General features: G+C 45.9%; 1 protein-coding gene across 1 annotated transcript in view; it reads right to left on the bottom strand.

Annotated features, from left to right (window-relative positions):
- Positions 1 to 24,502, bottom strand: part of LOC139264366 (GMP reductase 1) — a 139,440-nt gene that overhangs the window by 61,548 nt on the left and 53,390 nt on the right. The window contains exon 7 of the mRNA XM_070880681.1: positions 7,232 to 7,274. Within this exon, the coding sequence (XP_070736782.1) occupies positions 7,232 to 7,274 (43 nt within the window). The remainder of the gene's footprint in view (positions 1 to 7,231; positions 7,275 to 24,502) is intronic.

Below are 24,502 nucleotides of genomic sequence, written 5' to 3'. Positions count from 1 at the left end.
TCGGTCAGTTCACTGTTGTGTGCTGCATGCTGCATAACTTAGCTATCATGAGACAGCAGTACCTGGTAGTGGAAGACCTGCGGTGAGAGTGGCTGATGATAATGATGTGGTAGATGCAGATGGCAAGCAGGAGGAGGAGGATGAGGAAGCCATGCAAGTGCCTGAGGCCGGAGCACGATGGTGGAGGAGGGCGGACCATCGTGCCCCTTTAACGATTGCTCGAGCCTTGCGCCAGCAGCTCATCCATGATGCCTGAGGGCTCAGTGACAACTATTCCACATGGACCATGTTTACTGTTTGGAGCTGTTCCGTAATGTATTGTGTTAATAGAACAAATAATGGAAATGATTCAGTTTTAATGTAAAATATATTTTATTCAAAATTTAACAAACAGTTCTTTTGTACTTAACTTAACTTTAATAAAATTATTCTTATATCAAACTTTACTTTAAAATCACTCTTTAAGATCACTCACAAACTTTTAAACTTGTAAATTTACATAACTTACAAAAAAACTTTTAATTTGAGAACAGTTACAACAGTAACAACAACAACAACAACAACAGCAGCAGCAAAGAAAGGCTGCACCCACCCATCTCTCCTCCCCCTTATTCTAAGACCACTGCGCTTGGTCTTGTACTCTCCACCATCCCTGCCCACAGGCGGTGACAGTGTTTCTGGGCTTGGTACCAAGCTTATTCTTTCTAACATCTCGGGTACTACGCATCTCTTGGGGGCGGGGGGGAGGTTATTCTTTCTAACATCTCGGGTACTACTCACCTCTTGGGGTGGGGGGGTGGAGGTTTGGCAAGGGCACTGGCGTCGGCAGCGAGTTGGAGGGTCCAGGCGGCAAGTTGGAGGGCCCGGCTTTGGGCTCTTCAGAGGCTGGTGTGGGGATTGGAGTGGGAGTGACAATTGGTTCTGTCAATGGGCGATGGCTCTGGGCGTGTTCCCTTATTGCAGCAGTTAACTCCAACATGCCGTCCCTCATGCGCCATAACAGTGTCTCAATGACCTGCAACATTCCCTCCCTCATGGTCAGTGACGTGGTTTGCACTACCTCTGACATTCCCTCCCTCATGGGCACTATTCCCTAACTGATAGTCCCGGATAGCGTTCCCATTTCTCGTGTCATTGCTGTTACTTCTCCCGACAGTCCGGCTACCTCATCATTCACCCCACTGATGGCATCCAGGATGATCGGATAAAGTCAATGCTCTCCGCACTCGATGACATTATCTGAACCACATCTGTTAGATCAGGCACCTCAGGAGAGCGCGGTCGGGCTCTCCTTCCCCTCCTCCCCCACAGTTGTGCCTCGCTGCACCCCACCACTGGGACCCGCAACCTCAGAAGGTGGGGCCCTGGGTGTGCCTCGCTGCACCCAATCACTGGGACCCGCAACCTCGGAAGGTGGGAAACCATGGAATGTCCCACCAACACTCAAACCACTCGTCATGGAAGGGGCTGTCACTGCAATGAGTGGCACCTCCTCCAAAGCCAGTACAACAGTGGGAGCTTCATCCAGCTCCATCCCCTCCCCCTCACCCCCATGTTCTTGGTCTGGAGGCTTGGAGTGGATAATGTTCTCCTCTTCAGGCTCGTCCACATCTGAATCTTCTTCTGCATCGTCAGGGTTGGCCATAAGTTCTGCAAAATATAACAGAACAAACAAATGGTTAGCAGCAGAGGAGAGGGCAGGGTGGGTGGCATGAGTAGGCTCACACATCGCAGGCCAGACAGCAGGCTGATTTGAAGGGCCACGATGAATTTGCAGGACTTACCCGCTCCCTCGAGTGTGGGCCCAGCTTGTGCAGTACTGATTTATTTTCTCCAGTCAGGACCCATTAAAGCAACGACCCTCTCTTCCAAGGGTGCCAGTGGGTGCAGATTTTTCGGGCCTCCTCCTGTTCGAGTTCTTTCCCTTTTATTATGTGCCATCTTCCTCTGCAAAGATGAAAACCTAACTTTTTAAAGAGAGGGTGTCTTGCTGCTGGGTGGGACATACAGATGGTCATATTTACAATTGTAATTCCAGTGAATAAATGAAAATATTACTTACACCAACTACTTGACCAAGGTCCGGCCACTTCTTTTTACACTGGTCTCCAGATCTCGTGGTGGTCACCATTGCACAGTCATCTTCTGCAACTTGGTTCCAGCGTTTCTTCATTTCTTTGGGTAGAACTTTTATGTGACCTCTGCTGGTGTCCAGCTCCTGCCATCTGTTCTCAATCACAGTAACTAGTGCCTCCACTTCTTCCTGTAGTAAATTCTTGGTCCTTGCACCGCGTTGCATCTTGTACTGCTGCAGCTGCGATTTTTCCAATGCTCTCACACAGCACTCCTTCTCACACACACAACTGTCTCTTTAAAAATGGCCGACTGCCAACTCGGTGCTGTACTGAGCATGCGCGTCCATTGCAACGACGTCAAAAACTTAACTTTTTTCCCCCGAGCATGCGCAGAAGGTGCGGCATCATTTTTCGGCGCAGAAAGCAGGCTCCATTCCCCCAAGACGACTGAACACGCTGCCCAGCGCCAAATTCGAATTATAGATCGGGGAAACTTTGACAAATTAATTCCGGCGCATTTCTGGCCTAGAAAAACGTGCGTAATTCTGGCAATACACCAGAAAACAGGCTTAGGCAAAATTGAGCCCTATATATACACGTGTTAGTGAAGTAAATTACTGGCGAGTTATTACACATTTTTTCAATTGATTTGCTAACACTGGAGAAGTAGATGAATTAATTTGTTATTTCATACTAAAGTGAACACTGTATGATCTTGTATTGTTTTCTGTTTGCAAACTGTGTTTGGGGAATTCTTGTCTTCATAAACAATAGTAACAGCAGTGGCTTAAAAATCCCTATATATAGTGGTTGGGTAGTGAAGACTCTGGGCAGTATTTCATCCTCAGGTTTCAAATGACACTTGCTCTGCACTATTGCAAATCTTAATATCATTGGAGTCCAATGATTATGTTCCTGCCTTGTAATCCACTCCAACTCTTCCTGCATCCTAATATAAAATATACTCTTTCGGAGAATTAAGATGTCTTGTAAATAGCCTGCAATTAGTAATTGCCTTTTTTATTTTTTCTAGCAGTTAATCCTTTTCAGGAACAAATACTGAAATTTCCTTTCCCCCCTTGAACTTGCTGATTTACTCCAGTTTGTACAAAATGCAAGGTACAGTAAGATCAAGGTAATACAACAGACTACAGTGATTCAATATTTTTTCTCCTTCCATTTTCCCGACCTTCTGAGCTATCAGCATAGTCTCAGCCCCCAAGTCACCCCCTCAATGCTGCATGAATGGCAAAATCATGATTTGGTAATGCAAGTCGAAGAGATCTTGTATTTATATAGCACCTTTAATGACCTTGGAACGTCCCAAAGTGCTTTTCAGCCAATGAAGTACTTTTGAAATCCAATCAATCACTGTTGTAATATAAGGAAAGATCCTATAAACAGCAATGAGATAATGACCAGATAATCAGTTTCAGTGATGTTGATTCAGAAATAAATATTGGCCAGGACACCAGGGAAAACTTCCCTGCTCTTCTTCAATTAGTGCAATGGGATCTTTTACATCCCCCGACAAGGGAAGATGGGCCCTCGGTTTAACATCTTATCAGAAAGATAGCACCTCTGACAGTGAAGCACCCCCTCAGTGCTGCACTAATGTGTCATCCTAGATTATGTGCTCGAGTCTCAGATGTAGGACTTGAACCCACAACCTTCTGACTTAGAGGCGAGAGTGCTACCACTGAGCCCATGCTGGCACCATGTGGGGAAGTGTAGGAGAGCAGCTCATAAGAGGACAAATATGTGTTCCATGTCTATCATGGCAATTTTTTAAAAAAGACTTCAATTTTGAAGTTAAAAAAATGCAGTAATGTTATACAACTGGCAGCAGACCTTAGCTGCTGGCTGTCGCCTGATAGGAACTTCTACAAGTCGCTTCAGTCTAGTGGGTGGCATCGAAGACAACGGTGAGCAATGTGATTCTCTGGGCTATGATGGATGGTCTACGACGAGTGTGGCTGTCAAGAGGTCAGTATATATAGGGTTTTTTTTATGGATGTGGCTGATTATCACAGTATTCCTTGTGTATCCCCGATTTCATTCACCCCACCATTGGCGGCCATGCCCTTAGCTGCCTGGGCCCTAAGCTGTGGAACTGCCTCCCCAAACTACTTTGCTCCACCGCTTTCTCTTCCTTTAAATGCTGCTTAAAACCTGCCTCATTAATCAAACATTTGGTCACCTGCCCAAATATCTCCTTTTTTGACTCAGTGTCAATTTCTGTCTGAATACGCTCCTTGGGACTTTTTAATGCAAGTTGTGGCTGTTGTACTGTATAGAGCTGATTTATAAAACACACATTTCCGGCCGAAGTGTGTGCATTTGAAAAATCAGGTCTTATATCTTTATTGCAGTGTGGTGACCAAAATTGGACACAAAATTGCATGTGTGATCTGGCCACTACATTGTGGAGCTTTGGTATAACTTTGGTCATAGCGAAAATTTTCCGTAAGGAGGATGCACATTTTCATTGCGCTTCAAATCCTGCACACCACGCGGTTAAACCTACTGCAGTCAGTACATTTTCATGGGATGGTTTTTCTGCAATGAAAACATTTTATTTGATTCTAATAATAATTAGTTTTACAGTATCTTCTACAGTTTTGGTTAGACAGTAGGAAGCTATTATTTTTACAGTAACATTTAAATTTGTGCTTCTCGTGGTGAAATGTGCTGTGAAAATATGTTTAGCATGATCATAGAATGTACAGAGTTTGAATCACAACTTTAAATTCACCATGAAAATGTCTGCTGCCTATCCCTGACAAATTTTTTATGGAAAATGTTTTAACTGCTCTTTGTTGCTTTCTAATATAAACGGCCGAAAACTCAATACCGCCGCGCGACGGGAGTTCCTGCACCAGGTGCAGAAATTCCGTCCTGCTAGCTATATCGGGCTCCACTTCCTCTCAGGGGCGGGATCGAGGAGCAAAGGGGCGCAAATCTTCACGGTGGGACGCGTAGTGCTGGAGGGAAGACAGGGCCCTCCCTTCCATTAAAGGAGGCCCAAGCTGCCATTTCTACACGAGGGAGACGGGGCCATCACTGGACCACTAGGGATCGGAGTGCCATGCAGCAGCCCAGCATGCAAGCGGAGTGCCGGCTTCACGACTGCAGCATGGACCCCGCGATCTGCAATCAGGAAAGCCGCGAGTGGTAAGTTGGCCATTTTTTTATTTTTCACTGTTGCACCTCCCCTTTAATTTCCACCCCGCGAGCGCCCTACAGTCCAGTACGCGCCCCATGACAGCTTCATTGGGTGCTACTGAATTTTTGCTCCGGGGTGAAAATGGGTCACTGCGCACGGTGATGACGTTGTCATCGTTGGCGTAGCGGCCCAGTGGGCTACCAGTAGGAGCAGGACGCTGCCGGCTAGCCCTGTCGCTAATCTCCCATGGAATTTCATAGTGGCCGGGCGAAAGTCGTTGGGAGCGCTAAGAGGAGGCGTAAACTGCCCGAATTCTTCCCTCAAAGTGTTTCACCACATTTTCAAAACATTGACAGTGGCAAGCAATGTTTCCTGTAATTTTTTTCGTGCGCAGTCCCTTTAAATTTGCTGCGGGTGCAGTATCTCTCAGCGGCAGCAGCTTGTGATCGGCTTGGGCGGGACCTTCCCATTGATGCACAGCCTTGGGGGGGAACATCAGTGACAAACAAGCCTTACTATTGCCAGATCTGTTTAAGTCTCCCTGTGCTAATTCAGTTCTAGTCATTGTTATACTCATGTCAACAATTTCTCAACCAACATGTAACACCTAAGTTAAATTCCATTTCACCATTAGTGTCCTCATCCAAATCTTTTTGCAAATCCTTTCCTGCATTCTCTGATACCAAAATTTCCCCTCTTAAAAAAAATGCAAGGGATGCAGAGGCAGCGGGCATAGGCATGCAAAGCATGATGGAGAGGTCCAGGGAGATGGCCACAGAGGGCAAACAAGAGAGCTGGCACACAAAGCCCCTCAGCAAGGACCTCCCCCAAGGAGGAGAGTCAGGTTCACCAATCTCCTCCAGCAGATAATGAGCGAGCAGACCAGGAGGCAGCCTGCAGCGGAGCCAGATGCTGGGCAGCACCAGCCTCCAGCTGATACTGCATGACAGCAGCCACACTCTGGAAGCCATCGGAGGCTCCCGTGCCCTGTTGCCCAGAGTGCATGAGAGCATTCTGAGCTTCCAGGGCAGCGGCCATCCTGTTCAAAAAAAGGTCAAGATGAACTGAAGACACAGCTGCAAAACCCGCCCTCTAAGAAGGCCAGGGAGCAGCTGCATTGTAAGCATGATGGTTTTGCATCAAATGGATAAAAGGGGACTTTCTCAGTGCAAACACACCACTGAAAACAGCCATTACCACCAGGAATTAAGACTCCGCTCCGTTTATGACAAAAAAAGGGCAATTTCGATCTTATTACCACTGCAATCATATTGGTGGCAATGGACGGCCAACGGTGGTGTGACCACCCCGTTTCGGGCGGAGGGCAATTTTGGCCCCTCTGTCTTTACTACACTAGCTGTTTTATGCTGAGAGTAAATTTGACCATCTTATAACTGGTTTCAATATCCAGGTCATTTGTGTTAATTAGAAACAATACGGATCCATGTGGGACTCCACTCAACACATGTCCTCACCCGTCTAATATTATACCTCTCACAAGCAGCCCGTTTCCTGTTTTTTAACCTGCTTCTTATCCAGTGGAGATTAGAATGCTATGCCAATGTGAGTGGTTAAAATGTGGAACTGGCCACCACAGTGAGTAGTTGAGGCGAATAGCAGAGATGCATTTAAGGGGAAGCTAGATACGTAGATGAGGGAGAAAGGAATAGAAGGACTTTGTTGATAGGGTTAGATGAAGTAGGGTGGGAGGAACCTTGTGTGGAGGATAAACATTGGCACAGACCAGTTGGGCCATATAGCCTGTTTCTATGCTGTAAATACTATATAATTCTATGTAATCATTTTGTCTTGTTTTCCCATTACTGATACTAATTAACTGACAATTGCAACATGCCAAAATATTGATAGTAGGATCCCCTTTATCTGTTAACTATTCCCTTACAGTAAGAAAAACAAATATATACAGACAAAGCAATTCCTAATATTTCCTCTTGTAAATATGTGAGGGACATTGTATTTGAAAGCTTACCAAAGGCTTTGGCAACATCACCTGGACAACTGCAGCCACCATCCTTCAGAAAGAGGAAAACATAATTAACTGGCCAATCAGAATTAGCAACAAAGTAATTTGAACATCATTGAAGTTGTAGAATAATTAGTTTATTACAGAAAAATCTGAAAGAAGCTTTTTGCTAAAACTGTGACCTAAGATGGAGACAAAGTGGTCACCTTTATCTGAACCTGAGTTCATCAAACTTAAATACACTGGCCACAAAATTTGGCTCCGTAGCAGCCATTGTTCGGGTCCAAAAGTGTGTCCACAGCGTGCACACACACTGCTAGTTCAGGCCACACAGGACACCGGAGCATACGCTGGAAGTATGCAGAGTAGGCAGATCCTGACGTCAATCAGCGTGCAATGTTGATTTGATGCCAGCATTCCCATTTTGGAGCTGAACGCTCCAGCTAACACCCTCTCTTAAACACGCTCAGTTGAACACTCATTCAGCAGCAGGAAGGACTCCTCACCAACACTATTTAAAGGGACCATCAACTAATTACGGGTTAGTTGCTGATTGATTTCTACTGGCTATTGCTGAGTTTGTAAAATTGTTTGGTGCTTTGTACAGTTCTTTAAAGTTGCCAAATTCTACAGGGAGTGGTGTGGCAGGTGCTGAAGGACTTTGTCCCGAACTCAAGGAATCTGCATAAATCACTTGCTCCAAGACATGGGTGTACTAGTAAGCCTTACACTTGGCCGACAACATGACCAGGAGAATGAGCAGAGGTGACACAGAGCAGGGAAAGATGATGACAGAGGGAGGAGGGAGAAGGCGAGAAGGGCTTTCAGCAGGAGGCCATATCAGCCCTTCAGGATGTAGTTCGGGACTTGGAATATTAGGTCCTTCATTGAAACACCAGTGAACTCATCCCTCTTTGGCGTGGAAGCAAGTAATCCTCGATACAAGGGACCGCCTATGATGATGATATCATAAACCCAGGCCTTTCAGAGAGCCATGCTCCTACCTGAACCTTAGCAAGGAACAGTGTGTCAGATGTCTGCGCTTCACTAAGGACGTCCTCACTGAAATCTGCACCTGCTGCAGCCCCAACTGGAACCTCAGAGCAGGGAAAGACCGCTTTGTCAGTGGATGTGAAGGTCACGTGGCCATGAACGTTTATGCGTCGGGTTCCTTCCAGGCTGGAGCAGCAGATATTTGCAACATCTCACAGTTTGCCATGCACTGAGGCTCTGTATTCCAAGAGAACTGAATACATTTCCTTCTCTGTGACTAGAGAGCAGCAGGCAGGGCAAGCACGTGGATTGCAGGCTTCCCCATGGTGTAGGCTGCCATTGACTGCATGGACGCTTTGGAGGCGCTGCATCTCAACTCTGAGATGTACCGCAACTGAAAGGAATTCCACTCTTCAATGTCCAGCTGGTGTATGACCATGCTCATATATTTTCGCGACCTGGACCGCTCTGGAGAAGCCCTGCAGCCCTGGGCAGAATGGAAGTCGAGATTTGTGGTGGACTGCTGCATTCTGCACAACCTCGCTGGGGTTTTTGCGGGTTTTTATTGGACCTCGGCCTTAAGCCGTCTGTAAAGTTGCTTTGCTGCTCCCGAGTTGGGTTGTTTTAAGTTCAGAAATGCCCTGCACTTGCGATTTATTAGCTCTTGGATCTCCTGATCATTGTCATCAAACCAGTCCTCATTTTTCCTGGTTGAGTGACCGAGCGTCTCTTCGCAGGCACTGATTATGGTGGCCTGGAGGGCAGACCAAGCTCTGTGGACATTCTGCGTCTCAGGGTCATCAAGGGTCGCCAGGTTAGCAGTGAGGCGCTGGCTGTATAGGGCTCTCTTAGCTGGGTTTTTAAGTGCCCCGGCGTTGATTTTTCTGCTTCTGTTGCCATTGTCGCTTTGGGGCTATGTTAATGTTGATGACCGAACGGTTTAGGCGGTGGTCCGTCCAGCAGTTGTCGGCTCCTGTCATGGCACTGGTGATGCGTATGTCCTTGCGATCCCTTGCTCGGACGATGACGTATTCGAGCAGGTGCCAGTGCTTCGAGCGAGGGTGTTGCCACAATGTCTTGTACTTGTCCCTCTGGCGGAACAAAGTGTTGGTGATGACAAGGTCGTGTTCTAGGCATTGTCCGCATGCCCGACACAAGACTCCCAAAGCAAGCGCTCTACTCGGAACTCCTACACGGCGAGCGAGCCCCAGGTGGGCAGAGGAAACGTTTCAAGGACATCCTCAAAGCCTCCTTGATAAAGTATAACATCCCCACTGACACCTGGAAGTCCCTGGCCAAAGACCGCCCTAAGTGGAGGAAGAGCATCCGGGAGAGCATTGATCACCTCGAGTCTCATCGCCGAGAGCATGCAGAAAACAAGCGCAGGCAGCGGAAGGTGCGTGCGGCAAACCAGACTCCCCACCCACCTTTTCCTTCAACGACTGTTTGTCCCACCTGTAATTCCCGTATTGGACTGTTCAGTCACCTGAGAACTCACTTTTGGAGTGGAAGCAAGTCTTCCTCAATTTCGAGGGACTACCTATGATGATGCACAACCTTGCCATCATGAGCGCACAGTCCTTGCCATCAGCCATATGGCATGAGTCTGTGACCGACTCATCCGGCTGTGATACCAATAAACGCAACCCCAATTCCACATTCACCAACAGTCCCACACCTTACCTTCCCTCTGTCACTGACCATCACAGTGGCCGCTTGGCCACAATGCATAAATAAAAAGCCAACACAAGACAAACATTCCAAACCAAATTTATAAATTAAATCATGCCATATTGCATACAAACATAAACTAATCACTCTTGTGCATTCCCTTAGTGCCTGTCTTCCATATGCCTTTGCCTGTCCTAGTGCTCTTACTCAATGATACCCCAGTGGCTGCAGCATGGCTGGTGGACGGCTGGTTACTTTCAGTGGGGGAGATTGCAGATGGCCTCCGAGAACACTTTCAAGCAGCTCTGGGCCCAGAAGGCCCGGCTGCGGACTGGATCATCTCTGCACGGACGGCAACAGTCTGGGTGGGCTGGCAGGCAACAGCAATGGCGAAGTGGCAGTAGTGGGAGGGCGAATGCTGTCATCCTGAAGGAAAAGCAGGTTTGTACTCGAGGGAGCCTGGGCAGCACCTCAGCAATTCGAATAATTTGTTGTAGGATAGATTACTGGACTGCTGTGATACCCTGCAAGCCCCTTTGAACACTAGTAAGTACAGCCACGATGGCAGGAGACTGAGCTTGCATGGCAGCATCCAGACGATGGATGGCTTCTGCTTGTTCTACAATGGAAGCTGAGACATTAGCCATCAGATGTTGTAACCTGTTTGGGTCTGCAAGTTTTCTAATGGAGTTGCCCATTACTTTCATGCTGGAAAGGATGGGCTCCAAGCTCTGCACAAAGCTCTGTGCCAATTTGGTGCCGGACTCCTCCATGTTCCTTGACATTGCGCACGGGTTTTGTGACAGGCCTGCCAATGTACCAAGCATTTCATTGTGCATTCCCATCAACCTTCTTTCTGTAGCCCGCCCCATGGAAGTCCTCATCAGAGTTCTCTGAGCAGAACTCGTGTGTGACCTCAACCTCTGGGGAGCTGGCACCTGCGATACCCTTGCTCCCTGCCCTGGCTGCAGGCCACTCGTGCCCGGTGTCTTACCATGTGCAGATCCCACCTCTAAGCTATCCCCTAAAGTACGCTGAGTGTCAGTATCTGAGCTAGTGGCTGTGGGTGTGAAATGGAGTGACGGTGCTGTGTCTTCAGCATTACTCCCTTCTTCCAGTTCTTGCTGTGCCACCATTACGTGGCCAGGTTGCAGTTCTTGGGTATCTGAAAGGAGAAAGGTACAAGGGTAGGGTTGTGATGAGGTGAGAGGGGGCGGGGAAGTAAGTGGTGCATGCTTACACCATCTGCAGCTAGTAAATCAGAAGACATTGTGGGAAGAGGGAGAAGTGTGATGTGAGAAGGATACCGTCGACTTGGATTGTTTCAGCACCGTCACTGGCATGGGCTCAATTTTGGTCACTCCAGTTATGTCCAGCACCATCTCCATGGGGCTTACGTGTGCCTGTCCCTCTATGAGTGGCCCCTTCTGCCTATGGTTATGTGCCACCTTGTCCTGCAAGAGAGTGGAAAGTGTGTCAGTGCGTGTGGTGCAATATGTTTGAGTGATGTGCCTATCAGTGTGTGTAGGCTGTGACATACAGATATGAGGCTTCCAAGAGTGCTCAGTATGTGAAGGTGAGGTGAAGCTATGAATGTTAGGTTTGATAGAGATTGTTGGTAGGTGAGTGATGGGGGTGTGGTACATTGAGTAGTATGTGAGACTCGTGGTGCAGTTGGTGAGATATGGCATTTGAAGTTGCATTCACTGACCTTGACCACACGTATGAGGTCATTGAACTTTTTACAGCACTGCAATCAGGTCCTCAGGGCTTGACTTCTGGCATTGACCGCCATGGCTACCTGCTCCCACTGCCTTCGCAGAGTTTGTCTGTAGGGTCCCTTGGTCCACTGTAGATAGATGACCTCTCTCTTCCTGTCCACCTCCCCTACCAAGGTCTCCATTACACCATTTGAGAATCTTGGAGCATGCTCTCTCCCCTGTTGCACCATAATTTACTATTCTTCCAGATCATACTCTCTTCCCCAGCCACTTCCAGCACCTGCTCCTGCCAGAATGCACCTCCCCTTTAAGAGGTACAGACTAGCTTTAAGTGGTGCTAGCCTCGCACGAACTTGGGCCCCCTGCTGAGGTGCTCATCCACTGAACAGCTTGTTTAGTTCTACCTCAACGCTGCAATCATGTAAATTACCAGGCAGCACAAAGTTTACGTGCTGTCTGCATCAGAAACAATGCACATCTGTCATATCTAGCTCCCACTTTTTGTTATGCGTACACAGCCATCTAATCTATAGACATAAACATGGGCCATTACTGTGTTGAAAGTCAATAGAATAGCAAAAATATATTGAGTGCTATAAGATTGTAAAAAAAACTATTAGGTGCATAAAAATGCAAAGCACACCAAGTGTGATCCAGTCCCAGCTAAAGAATACCCACTTGGCCAAACAATGTGACAACAAAGGGCATTAAATAAGTCCAAAAGAGACTAACCCAAGTCCCAGATGTCTGTTAAATGTAATATATATTTTTTATTTCTATCTGGTCTAGTGCATCGACAGTAATTGGAATTCAGTGTGCATAAATTGAACTTTAACCACCATGGTAATAACAGACTGTAAAACCTCCAATTAATGTGCATACGGTCGCTTATACAATAGTCATCAGCTACACTGCACCAGCATTTCTGAGTCTCTGCCAGCATGGCATCTGCAACAGTCTGCCTCCACTAATACATTGGTCCTGAATTTGCGGTTGGAGGCGTACTTCCGGAGTACTCCTCCAAACCTCAAAATATTTCCGAACTTACCTCCTGGCTCCACAGCTATGGAGAGTTAGGGTCTCGGACCGCCAAGCGTACGTCTGTGTAAAGGCCCTCGGATCCCAGGGATGAACTTTCTGGCTACATGTGTGGTGCCAGAGGACTGGAGGACTGCTAACGTTGTACCTTTGTTTAAAAAAGGAGCAAGGGATAGACCGAGTAATTACAGGCCAGTCATCCTAACCTCGGTGGTGGGAGAATTATTGGAAAAAAATTCTGAGGGTCAGGATAAATTTTCATTTAGAAAGAAACGGATTAATCAAGGACAGTCAGCATGGATTTGTTAAGGGAACGTCATGTCTGACTAACTTGATTACATTTTTTGAGGAGGGTCGATGAAGGTCGTGTGTTTGATGTAGTGTATATGGATTTTAGTAAGGCTTTCGATTAAAGGTCCCTCATGGCAGACTGGCCACGAAAGTAATAATCCATGGGATCCAAGGCAAAGTAGCAAGTTGGATCCAAAATTGGCTCAGAGGCAGGAAGCAAAGGGTAATATTTGATGGGTGTTTTTGTGACTGGAAGGTTGTTTCCAGTGGGATTTGGCAGGGCTCAATACTGGTTCCTTTGATTTTTGTAGTATATCTCAATGATTTAGACTTGAATGTAGGGGGTATGATTAAAAAGTTGGCAGATGATAATGAAGAAAGCTGTAGACTGCAGGAAGATATCAGTGAACTGGTCAGGTGGGCTAAAATGTGACAAATTGAATTCACTCCTGAGAAGTGTGAGATAATGCATTTGGGGAGGGCTAACAAGGCAAGGGAATACACAATAGGACACTGAGAATTGCAGAGGAACAAAGGGACCTTGGACTGCATGTCCACAGATCCCTGAAGGTAGGCCAGGTAGATAAGGTGGTTAAGAAGGTATACGGAATACTTGCCTTTATTAGTGTTAGAATACAAGAGCAGGAAGGTTATGTTTGAACTGTATAAAACACTAGTTAGGTCACAGCTAGAGTACTGCGTGCAGTCCTGGTCACCACATTACAGGAAAGATGTGATTGCACTGGAGAGGGTACAGAGGAGATTTATGAGGATGTTGCCTCAACTGTAGAATTTTAGCTATGAGGAAAAATTGATTAGGCTGGGGTTATTTTCTTTGGAACAGAGGAGGCTGAGGGGAGACCTTATTGAATAAAATTATGAGGGGCCTAGATAGGGTGGATAGGAAGGACCTATTTCCCTTAGCGGAGAGGTCAACAACCAGGGGGCATAGATTTAAAGTGATTGGTAGGAGATTTAGAGAGGATTTGAGGAGAAATGTTTTCACCCAGAGGGTCTGGAACTCACTGCCTGAAACTGCCGTAATCTTCAAGGCTACGGACCAAGAGCTGGAAAGTGGATTTAGGCTCTTTGTCGGCCAGCACAGACATGATGGGCCGAAATGGCCTCCCTTCCATGCTGTAAATTTTGATGATTCTACGATGTCGGCAGTTCGCAAGTGTCCTTGGGATCACGTGGGCCAGGTCCTCCAATGAGAAAGGAGGATTTCATTTACGAACAGAATCTCCATAAATCCTAATGAAATCCCCAAATAATTAAACAATTTAGACAAATGCAATATAAATAAATGTTCTCATTTTCAAATTTAATTAAAAGTCCCTTCAGTACACAAATACAATTAAAAAAAATTTTTAAAAAATAATAATTTTAAACATTTTAATCCAGACCAAAATTTGTATAAACTAATTTTAAGTGTGCATCAATTTTATTTAAAAAATTTTAATTTAAGATTTATATTAACCCTTATGCTGGTGAAAGCAGGCACTATGCCTGCTTTTACCAGGCATAAGAGTTGTGTGGGCAGTTGCTGGGCAGTACCTTGACAGATCGCAAGTCCCGGGTTTTCGCTTATGCGGAAACCCGGAACTTGTTGGGCCTTTCAGAAGGCTTATGATGGCGTACGGTGTCATCGGGATCGCAAATTCCGATTGTCTTTTATAGACTGTCCTTTTCCTCTGTGCATTGTTGTTTTCCTGCTTTACTGCACCAAGCCAATATCCATCTCTGAGCATATTGGGAAGCCGTTAGTGGGTATGGAATCCACCGTTGAGAGGGAGGCATGTACAGCTATCGAACCATTTCTCTCTAGGGAGGGGAATCCACAATCTGTTGTCGACTGCCAGAATGATTCATCATCTGTCATTGAATCCTCCGTGGCAGTTGCTGAAGGTACTGCAGACATTTGAAACAGTCCACAATTGGAGACATCAACCACCCAAAATGCTGGCCTTTTTACAAACACCCAAAATTCCACAGGATAGGGTAGTGTGCCAGTGCAAAATCATGGAATTTCCAGTTGCGTACTACCGTGCTGAGAGCATCCAATTTTATGCAATCAAGCTGGACACATTGGTGGAGTAGATTGGCTCTTGAGGTAACTGCTGATCTGTCTGGTGCAAAAAGCTCGGTAGATAGTATTTGTTAAAAATGAAAATATAATTTTGAAGCCATGGCCTTGTTTACTGAAGACACAGATCTATCCAAGATGCTGATATGACGATATTACTGTTTGATGAGCACTTTCGGGAGTAATTTTTTTTAAGAGTTACCACTCCCATCACAGAGCTTAGTGTAACAGGAGCTCATATTAAGAATTCAGGCACAAAGGTAAGCATGCCTGATTTGCAGACTAGATAGTGTTCCAGTCATTCATTTTAATGAATGCTAACTCATATAATCTATCACTTCATTCCTTGCATATGTTCTTACATTCCCTGATCAGGAGTTCCTCGGCACAGATCCCGAGAAATACTGGAGTCTCTGACTATAATTTTCCAACATTGTTTAGAATAGAAAATTGTACCAAATGATTTGAAGATGGCTAACCTTCCCGCCGAAAAGCCTTCAACTGCCACAGTTCTGCTCTTTGGAACTCCCTTTCCTCTAACCTTTCAACTTTCCAAGCCCTCCACCTCCTAACCTCCCTTTCCACCTTTACAAGCCTCACCAAATTCATCTCTTTAACCAACCTTTCAATCACTTCCTCTAACCCACCCAAAAAATGTTTGTTGCCTACTTATCTCCTCTGTAAAGCGCCTTGGAATATACTAGAAGAAATGTTCTATTCCTCATACATTGATGAGCTGCCAGTCACAGCTGAAGAGATTGGTAGGGCAACCAAGCCAGTTATGTCAAAGGTGTATGATTACATAGCAAATGGATGGCCAAACCAGGTTTCAGAGGAAGATATTCATCCATACTTCGTTCGTAAGAATGAATTGTCAGTGGATAAAGATTGTATCATGTGGGGAGAAAGAGTGGTTATGCCAAATAGGTTCAGGTCTAAACTGTTAGGAGATCTTCATGACCAGTACCTGGGAATGTGCTTGACTAAGAATTTTGCACGCAGTTACTTATGGCGGCCAAGTTTAGATAAAGAGATCAGTCAGTGTACAACATGTCAATCACTGAGCAGGAAACCACCATCATTACCATTACAGCCATAGAAATGGCCTCCCAAGATGTGGCAACGGTTACATATAGATTTTGATGAGCTAGAAGAACAGCAATTGTTCATAGTGACAGATAGTCATTCAAAATGGGTAGAGGTGTTTCTGATGCATAAAATACCAACAAGCAAAGATACTAGACAATTTGCAAAGATTGTTTTCTTCATACGGACTCCCAGAATAATGGGAGCGTCTGATAATGGGCCACAATTTTGTTCCGAAGTGTTCACACAGTTCATGAGCAGAAATGGTGTGAAATATACCAAAGTTCCACCGTACCACCCTGTTTCAAATGGTGCAGCAGAATGCATAGTACCAATTGTCAAATGTGCGCTCGTCAAGCAAATGTTGGATCCAAATCCAAAGAAACGTCAGTTGTCGTTGGACCATAAACTGGAAATTGTCTGACTACTTATCGGAATACTCCTCATACTGGTAGAAAACCAGCAGAGTTGTTTCTCAAACAACAACCATGAACCAGGTTCTCGTTATTAAAGCCAAACTTGTCACAGTCAGTATAAGAGAAACAATCAAGGCAGAAGGAGAGTCATGATAAAGGTAGAGTAAGAGAGAGAAGGGTGAAATTGAACCAGAAGGTGAGAGTGAAGAACCATGACCATAAATGGTTAAAGTGGTTACCAGGAAGGTAGTAAAGATATGTAGCCCTCGCACATATTTGGTCAAGATGCTTGATCATGGAAAGGTTCGGTTTGTTCACAATGATCACATCGTACCTACAGATGTGGAAAGAGTTGAAAGTTGGGATGATTCAATTTATTCTGATGAGTCAAATAGTTTTGTTACATGTAGAGTACCAGTAGCAAATCCTACATCAGATGTACCAGAAACAAGTCCAAGAGAAAGTTAGAATTAAATCTGAGTCTGAGTCAGGCAGACAAACTGTCTGATAGTGTAGAGTCCAAATGTAGATCAAGGTCAGCACTTAGAGAAAAACTCTCCTCAGGCCCAACCTAGAATGAGTCAAAGTCCTACAACAAGATCGGAAGGTTCTGTCCAAGGAAAAAGATATCCTCTTCGAAACAGAAAACAAGTGGTTCGGTTTAATTTGTAAATATGGAAAATAAGTTCATATCTTTTATTTGTGTTACAGAATTCTCTGGCAGAATTTGAAAACATCAAGGGCTCGACTTTCCACTTTGCTGTCTATCGCCCAAAAAATGGGCGATGTTCCAGCGATGTTCGCTGGCTCATCACCCATTTTTTGGATGCCGATTTTCCACTCGGCGATAGGCCAGTGATGTCAAATGGGTGATGCAAAAGGTCAGCGATGTGACGCTCGCCCAAGGAACGGCCAGCGATGTGGAAGGCAAAAGCTTCCCTAGCAACGGTCTTCTGCACATGCGATTTCTCGCCCCCAGTTGACAGCATTTCGCGTGTTTCGGGAGATCAGGGGTCATTCACACATCCGCAGTAAGGTCGATTGTGGTGGGAGAGAGAGAGAGCAAGAAGGAGGAGAAGCGAGCTTAGATTAAGGTTACGAGAGGATTAAGAGAGAATTAAGATTAAGAGAGGATTAAGAGAGCAAAAGGTGATAAAAACATTTGAAAGAGTGTAGTCGAAAATGTGAGTTCAGCCATTCAAAATATTATAAAAGTTATCAAAATGTCAGCAGCATCATCATCATCGGATGTGGAGGAGGCTCACAACAGGGTGGATAAAAGGGGAACCAGTGGATGTGGTGTATTTGGACTTCCAGAAGGCATTTGACAAGGTGCTACATAAAAGGTTACTGCACAAGATAACAGTTCACGGGGTTGGGGGTAATATATTAGCATGGATAGAGGATTGGCTAACTAACAGAAAACAGAAAGTCGGGATAAATGGTTCATTCTCGGGTTGGCAATCAGTGACCAGTGGGGTGCCGCAGGGATCAGTGCTGGGACCCCAACTATTTACAAACTATATTAATGACTTGGAAGAAGGGACTGAGTGTAATGTAGCCAAGTTTGTTGACGATGCAAAGATGGGAGGAAAAACAATGTGTGAGGAGGACACAAAAAATCTGCAAAAGGATATAGACAGGCTAAGTGAGTGGGCAAAAATTTGGCAGATGGAGTATAATGTTGGAAAGTGTGAGGTCATGCACTTTGGCAGAAAAAAATCAAAGAGCAAGTTATTATTTAAATGGAGAAAGATTGCAAAGTGTTGCAGTACAGCGGATCCTGGGGGTACTTGCGTATGAAACACAAAAGGATAGTATGCAGATACACAAGTGATCAGGAAGGCCAATGGTATCTTAATTGGTATTTTGGCCTTTATTGCAAAGGGGATGTAGTATAAAAGCAGGGAAGTCTTGCTACAGCTGTACAGGGTATTGGTGAGGCCACACCTGGAATACTGCGTGCAGTTTTGGTTTCCATATTTACAAAAGGATAAACTTACTTTGGAGGCGGTTCAGAGAAGGTTCACTAAGTTGATTCCGGGGATGAGGGGGTTGACATATGAGGAAAGGTTGAGTAGGTTGGGCTTCTACTCTTGGAGTTCGGAAGAATGAGAGGTGATCTTATCGAAACATATAAGATTGTGAGGGGGCTTGACAAGGTGGATGTCGAGAGGATGTTTCCAATGATGGGGGAGATTAGAACTGGAGGGCATGATCATTTAAAGCAGAGATGAGGGTTGTAAATCTGTGGAATTCGCTGCCTCAGAGAGCTGTGGAAGCTGGGACATTGAATAAATTTAAGACAGAAATAGACAGTTTCTTAAACGATAAGGGGATAAGAGGTTATGAGGAGCGGGCAGGGAAGTGGAGCTGAGTCCATGATCAGGTCAGCCATGATCTTATTGAATGGTGGAGCAGGCTCGAGGGGCCGTATGGCCTACTCCTGTTCCTATTTCTTATGTTCTTAAAAGGGCCAAGCCCTTCTAAAATGAGGCAAACGAGGTCCTCGTTCAGGAGGTGTACGCAAGGTGGGGCGAGTTAACCTGGGGCGGCAGTGGGAAACTCCCACCCCGGACATACAGGAAGATATGGGCCGAGATTTCGGACATCGTCTTGGCAGCGTCTAATGAGGCGAGGGAGTCCGACCAATGCCGCAAGCGTTGGAACAGTCTGGTCGCGTCAGCAAGAGTAAGCACAGATTTTACATTTTGTATATTATTGTATATTATTGTAATTGTAGTATTAAATCATCTGCATTGAAATATATTTTGTACACCGAGGGACACTTTTGTACGTTAGCTCCTGACATTGCAGAACTCAATGGAGATTATTTTAGAAAGAGATATGTTTGTGTCAATCATCACCTTGTATCCCCGATATGTGTTATAACTGTTAAAATGTCCTTCCATGATAGTACACATACCGTACAGCTTATGCCAATTTTGCAGAGGAAGATATCGAACAACCGAGCCCAGGAGGGGTGCACGGGAGGGGGCACAGCTGCATTACAATTGCTGAGTGACATTGAGGAGTGTGCTGTGGCTCTGGTGGGGACCCACAGTGGAGCGGCCTCCTCCCGTGGATCTGCCGAGCCAACTGGTGTGTCCCGTGATTAATGTGTCAAGCAGTGTTAAAGTAATGTAACGTCGTTTCATGACAATATACGAATGTACGCTCCTCTTAATCAATCTGTCTATCTCAGAATAATTCTGCCTCCACAACTCTGAGTTACTCAATTCTGCATAGATGTACTAACATATGATGCATTGTTATGTAACATCTCCTGGTCTTATTTATTGTAGTAGTGATGCTCCTCTGCAATGTGTACCCCTCTGCTATAATAAACTCAATAAGCTTAATTGTGTTTTGCAGGGTCCACAACACCCACAGCACAAATGTGCAGATCACCAGCTGTTCCGTTACAGGTAATCCTCACCACGGGTGGGGAGGAGGAGGAGGAAGATACCACAGAGCCTGAGGAGGAGGAAGTGGATTTGGAGGAAGATGCCCCTAGCATCCCTCATCATCTGGAGGAATCACCTGTGGGACCTGTGGCCATTACGTCGGCATCCTCGACGGAAGAAGCAGCGGACCCAAGCGGAGTGCAACTGTCGACGCCAAGGCGAGCATTAGTGCCCTCGCTGACCCCGCAGAAGTTGAGTCAGCGAGTAGAGCACACACCTACCCTGGCCGATCGCTTGGATAACTTGGCTCAAATATGCAAGGAGACCGTCGCAATCATCTCTAGGCATTTCTGGACTTCACCCACTTCATGGAGACCTTCTCCCGGGTGTCACTACAGATGCTCGAGCAGATGATTCAGCAGACTGTCGCCACCAATGCCTTGTGGCATGCATTGTTGGTGGGACACGGCACTGCACCTGAACGTGACTTGATGCCGCAGACCACAAACGCCAGCACACAAGTGGGTCAGGAGGAAGCAATTCCTTCTGACGCGGAAGGCAATCCTATGCTTCACCTTCTCCTCTTACACCCCCCCAATAGGTGATCGCACCAGCAGTTCCCCCACCACGGCAGGAAGTCTTGCCATTGGCAGTTGCACGTCCTCAACGTCTCGGTGACCAAATTGGGCGGGTGGGGCTAGAGTACGGGGAGGGAAATGTGGCCGCAGGCGATGTGTGAATATTGTTTATAGTTCTCTCTCTTAATGGTTTACTGTTTACTGTTAAGGTGTTGTTTGGGGAGGTTGGGTGTGTAGGTTGTTGGGTTGCTCCTGTTACAGTTGAAATTTAAATTTTGTTTCCGAGTAAAAATTTTTGTGCATTTTCTTATAATAACGTGATAACATATTAATGTAAACAATGACCAACCAGACCGGGCAATGAGGTAACGTAGCTCAACGCTAACGCAAACGCAACCGTTGCTTTGCGATAAACGTAACTATAACTGTGACTGTCCACAATGAAAGTTCATGCAAAGCATCCATTTATGAGCTGCTCATGCAACACTTTTGTAGCCGCGTTACTCCCACGGGGTTTTTCCACTCTTGCGGGTGGGCCTGGGGGCATGGGTTCATCGCCAGGTTGAATTGCCTCCCCGAGGTGCTCATCGGCCTCCTCCTGCTCCTCCTCCTCCTCCTGCTGCTCCTCATCATCTACCTCTTGTGTCTCCAATCCTTCTTGAGGTGGACCGGCAGCCCCATCTGGCAAATGTTTTCCTCTCCTTATAGCCAGGTTATGTAACATGGCACAATAAACACCACAATAAACTCAGCGACCTGGTCAGGATGGTACTGTAGGCTGCCTTCTAAGTGGTCCAGGCATCTGAAGCGCTGCTTTAGGACTCCAATTGTCTTTCCTACGATGTTGCATGTAGCAATGTGGCTTTGATTGCAACACTTCTCGGCCTCAGTAACAGGGTTACACAGAGGGGTCATGAGCCAGCTGGCAAGGCCATATCCTTTATCCGTCCAGCATCCAACCGTGACCTAGTGGCTGATTGGCAAACAGGTCAGAGACAGCACTCTCACGCACGATGTGTGCATCATGGACGCTGCCTGGAAAATTAGCATTAACTGCCATGATGGAAACATAGAAAATAGGTGCAGGAGCAGGCCATTCGGCCCTTCGAGCCTGCACCACCATTCAATAAGATCATGGCAGATCATTCCCTCAGTATCCCTTTCCTGCTTTCTCTCCATACCCTTTGATCCCTTTAGCCATAAGGGCCATATCTAACTCCCTCTTGAATATATCCAATGAACTGGCATCAACATCTCTGCGGTAGGGAATTCCACAGGTTAACAACTCCCTGAGTGAAGAAGTTTCTCCTCATCTCAGTCCTAAATGGCCTACCCCTTATCCTAAGACTGTGTCCCCTGGTTCTGGACTTCCCCATCATCGGGAACATTCTACCCGCATCTAACCTGTCCAGTCCCGTCAGAATCTTGTATGTTTCTATGAGATCCTTGCTCATTCTTCTAAACTCCAGGGAATAAAGGCCCAGTTGATCCAGTCTCTCCTCATATGTTAGTCCCGCCGTCCCGGGAATCAGTCTAGTGAATCTTCGCTGCACTCCCTCAATAGCAAGAACGTCCTTCCTCAGATTAGGAGACCAAAACTGAACACAATATTCCAGGTGAGGCCTCACCAAGGCCCTGTACAACTGCAGGATAATCTGGTTGTGGTCGACAATGAGCTGCATATTTAGAGAGTGAAATCCCTTTCGGTTACAAAGCACCTCCGTATTCTGTAAAAATGTTTTCAGGGCGATGTGCATGCAGTCTCTTGCTCCCTGCACCTTGGGGAAGTTTGCTTTCCTCGAGAACCCCAAAGCCCTCCCAGTTTGTGCCTCCCTGGTCATAGGGAAGTTTATAAAATCCATCCTGTGAGCGTAAAGGGCCTGAGTCACCTGTCGAATGGAGCAGTGTGTGACATGCTGAGAGATACGGCAGATGTCGCCAGCTGAAGCCTGAAAGGAGCCCGATGCATAGAAGGATAGCACCGCAGTAACCTTTACCTCAACGAGCAGTGCGGTCCTGATGGTGCTGGTAGGCTGCAGATCCCCCTTGATGAGCTGACAAATCTCATCGATGACCTCTTTTCGGAAGCGCAACCTCCGAAGGCATGTGTTATCAGACAAGTTCAGGTAAGATTGCTTTTCCTTGTACGTTCTTCGGCTATAAGTTCTCCTCATACGTCCATGCATTAATCTGCGACCTCTACAATTGACCTCTTCACTAAATCCTTCACTTAACTTAAGCTCAGATGCCAGCAGTTCTGCACTTACAAGTAATGGCAGAGTAGATGTAGCCCCCATTCTTTCACTGTTTATATAAATGCATTTTCTACTATTAAACTGACTTTTCTACGAAAATACATGAAAATATAATTATAATAAATAATATAAGTTTAAATTTTACTGGATATATCTGTCAAATACACTTATAACTGTCACATTATTAGAGCACTCTTGTTTTTGCAGCTTCCCTCCTTTCCTCCGATATTCAAAATGGCGTCCGGATTGGCCAGGAAGTCCGGGTAAAGCAACTATTTCCTGGCAATGTTGTCGACAAGCGGTCAGCCCGGCGACGTGCCTGAAGTTAGAATGGGTGATGTGCAGGCAATCACCTCGGCGATCAGCTCGACGATGTGATCTGAAAGTTGGGGATAATTTTTCGGCGATGATCCAGCCTGAATTTCCACCTTTTTGTCAAAATGGGTGACGTAAGACCATTTTTGGGCGATATATGAGCGATATATGGGCGATGTGAAGTGGAAAGTCTAGCCCCAAATGGGTTACATTTGAGGAATGTATATCAAGAGTTGTGTATACCATGCAAGTCATGTACAATGCTTATATGTTATGATTAACTTCTTCAATAAGGAGGATGGTATTGTAGAACCACCTAGTGGACTACTGATGTAATAACAATAAAGCCACGTGCTCATCAGTTCTACCCGGGAGTCATGTTGTGCAGTCCTCTGTGTTTACTGTGTCTCAAGAAATCATAGATAGACCTCCAGATAAGCTCCAACACCCATACAGCACTGGCAGTGGCCATCAAGGTTACTGCAACCCTGAACGTTTATACACTAGCACTAGGGACTTCTACATGTCAGCCAATGTGCTGTCAAGAAAAGCATAAAGGAGGCGATTGATGCATTATTTAGTAGGGCTAACACGTTCATTGCATTTATCACTGACCAGCACAATTCTACCAGACTGCTGTTTTTTCAAAAGGGCAAGTCTCATTCATTTCACCCATGTCACCCCTCTGCTTAATGTTATGGTCTACATGAATCACCACCCCCACCACACCCCCTCCCCCCGCCACCCCATTCCCCAAAAGGGCTTTTACTCAATGTGCAGCTGGTCTATGACTACCAGCGCTAAAACACAGATCAATGCCTGCTTCCCCAGCAGCTCCCATTATGCTTTTTTGAAGGGAAAGGAAGGGTAAAGAATGGCTCCTCGAAGATGTGCACCTATGGCCAAAGACACCTTTGTGCCAACCACAGATACAGATAAAGTGAAGCTGATACTACCACTGGGTTGATTGCAGTGCATTCCAATGGAATCTTGATGCAACGCTTCAGATATATCCACAGGTATGGGGTACATTGTAGTACTGACCCTGCCCACTCCCCACCCCCACCCTTTCCCCCAGCAACTCAGGAACCATTATGTGCTGCATAACTTTGTTCTGCAAAGAGGGCTCACCATGGAGCAAGAAGAGCAGAATCCTGAAAGCATGACAGAGGAAGGTTAGCAGAGAGTAGGGATAATGTGTATGTACGCGAATTGGAAGGAACTGACTAGTGGTGTCTCAAAGATTTGTGCTGCGGCCTTAACTATTCACTACATATATTAATGACTTAAATAACACAATTGTGAGCTATATATTCAAGTTTGGCGACGACGCAAAGATTGGAGTATAGTAAGTTGCATAGACAAGAGCATAAAATTACAAAGAGACATTGATAGATTAAGTGAGTGGGCGAAACTGTAG

This window comes from Pristiophorus japonicus, chromosome 5, assembly GCF_044704955.1.
Source record: "Pristiophorus japonicus isolate sPriJap1 chromosome 5, sPriJap1.hap1, whole genome shotgun sequence".
Taxonomy (NCBI): domain Eukaryota; kingdom Metazoa; phylum Chordata; class Chondrichthyes; family Pristiophoridae; genus Pristiophorus; species Pristiophorus japonicus.
The sequence above is the reverse complement of the archived record's forward strand: the minus strand, read 5'-3'. Positions and strand labels throughout refer to the sequence as shown.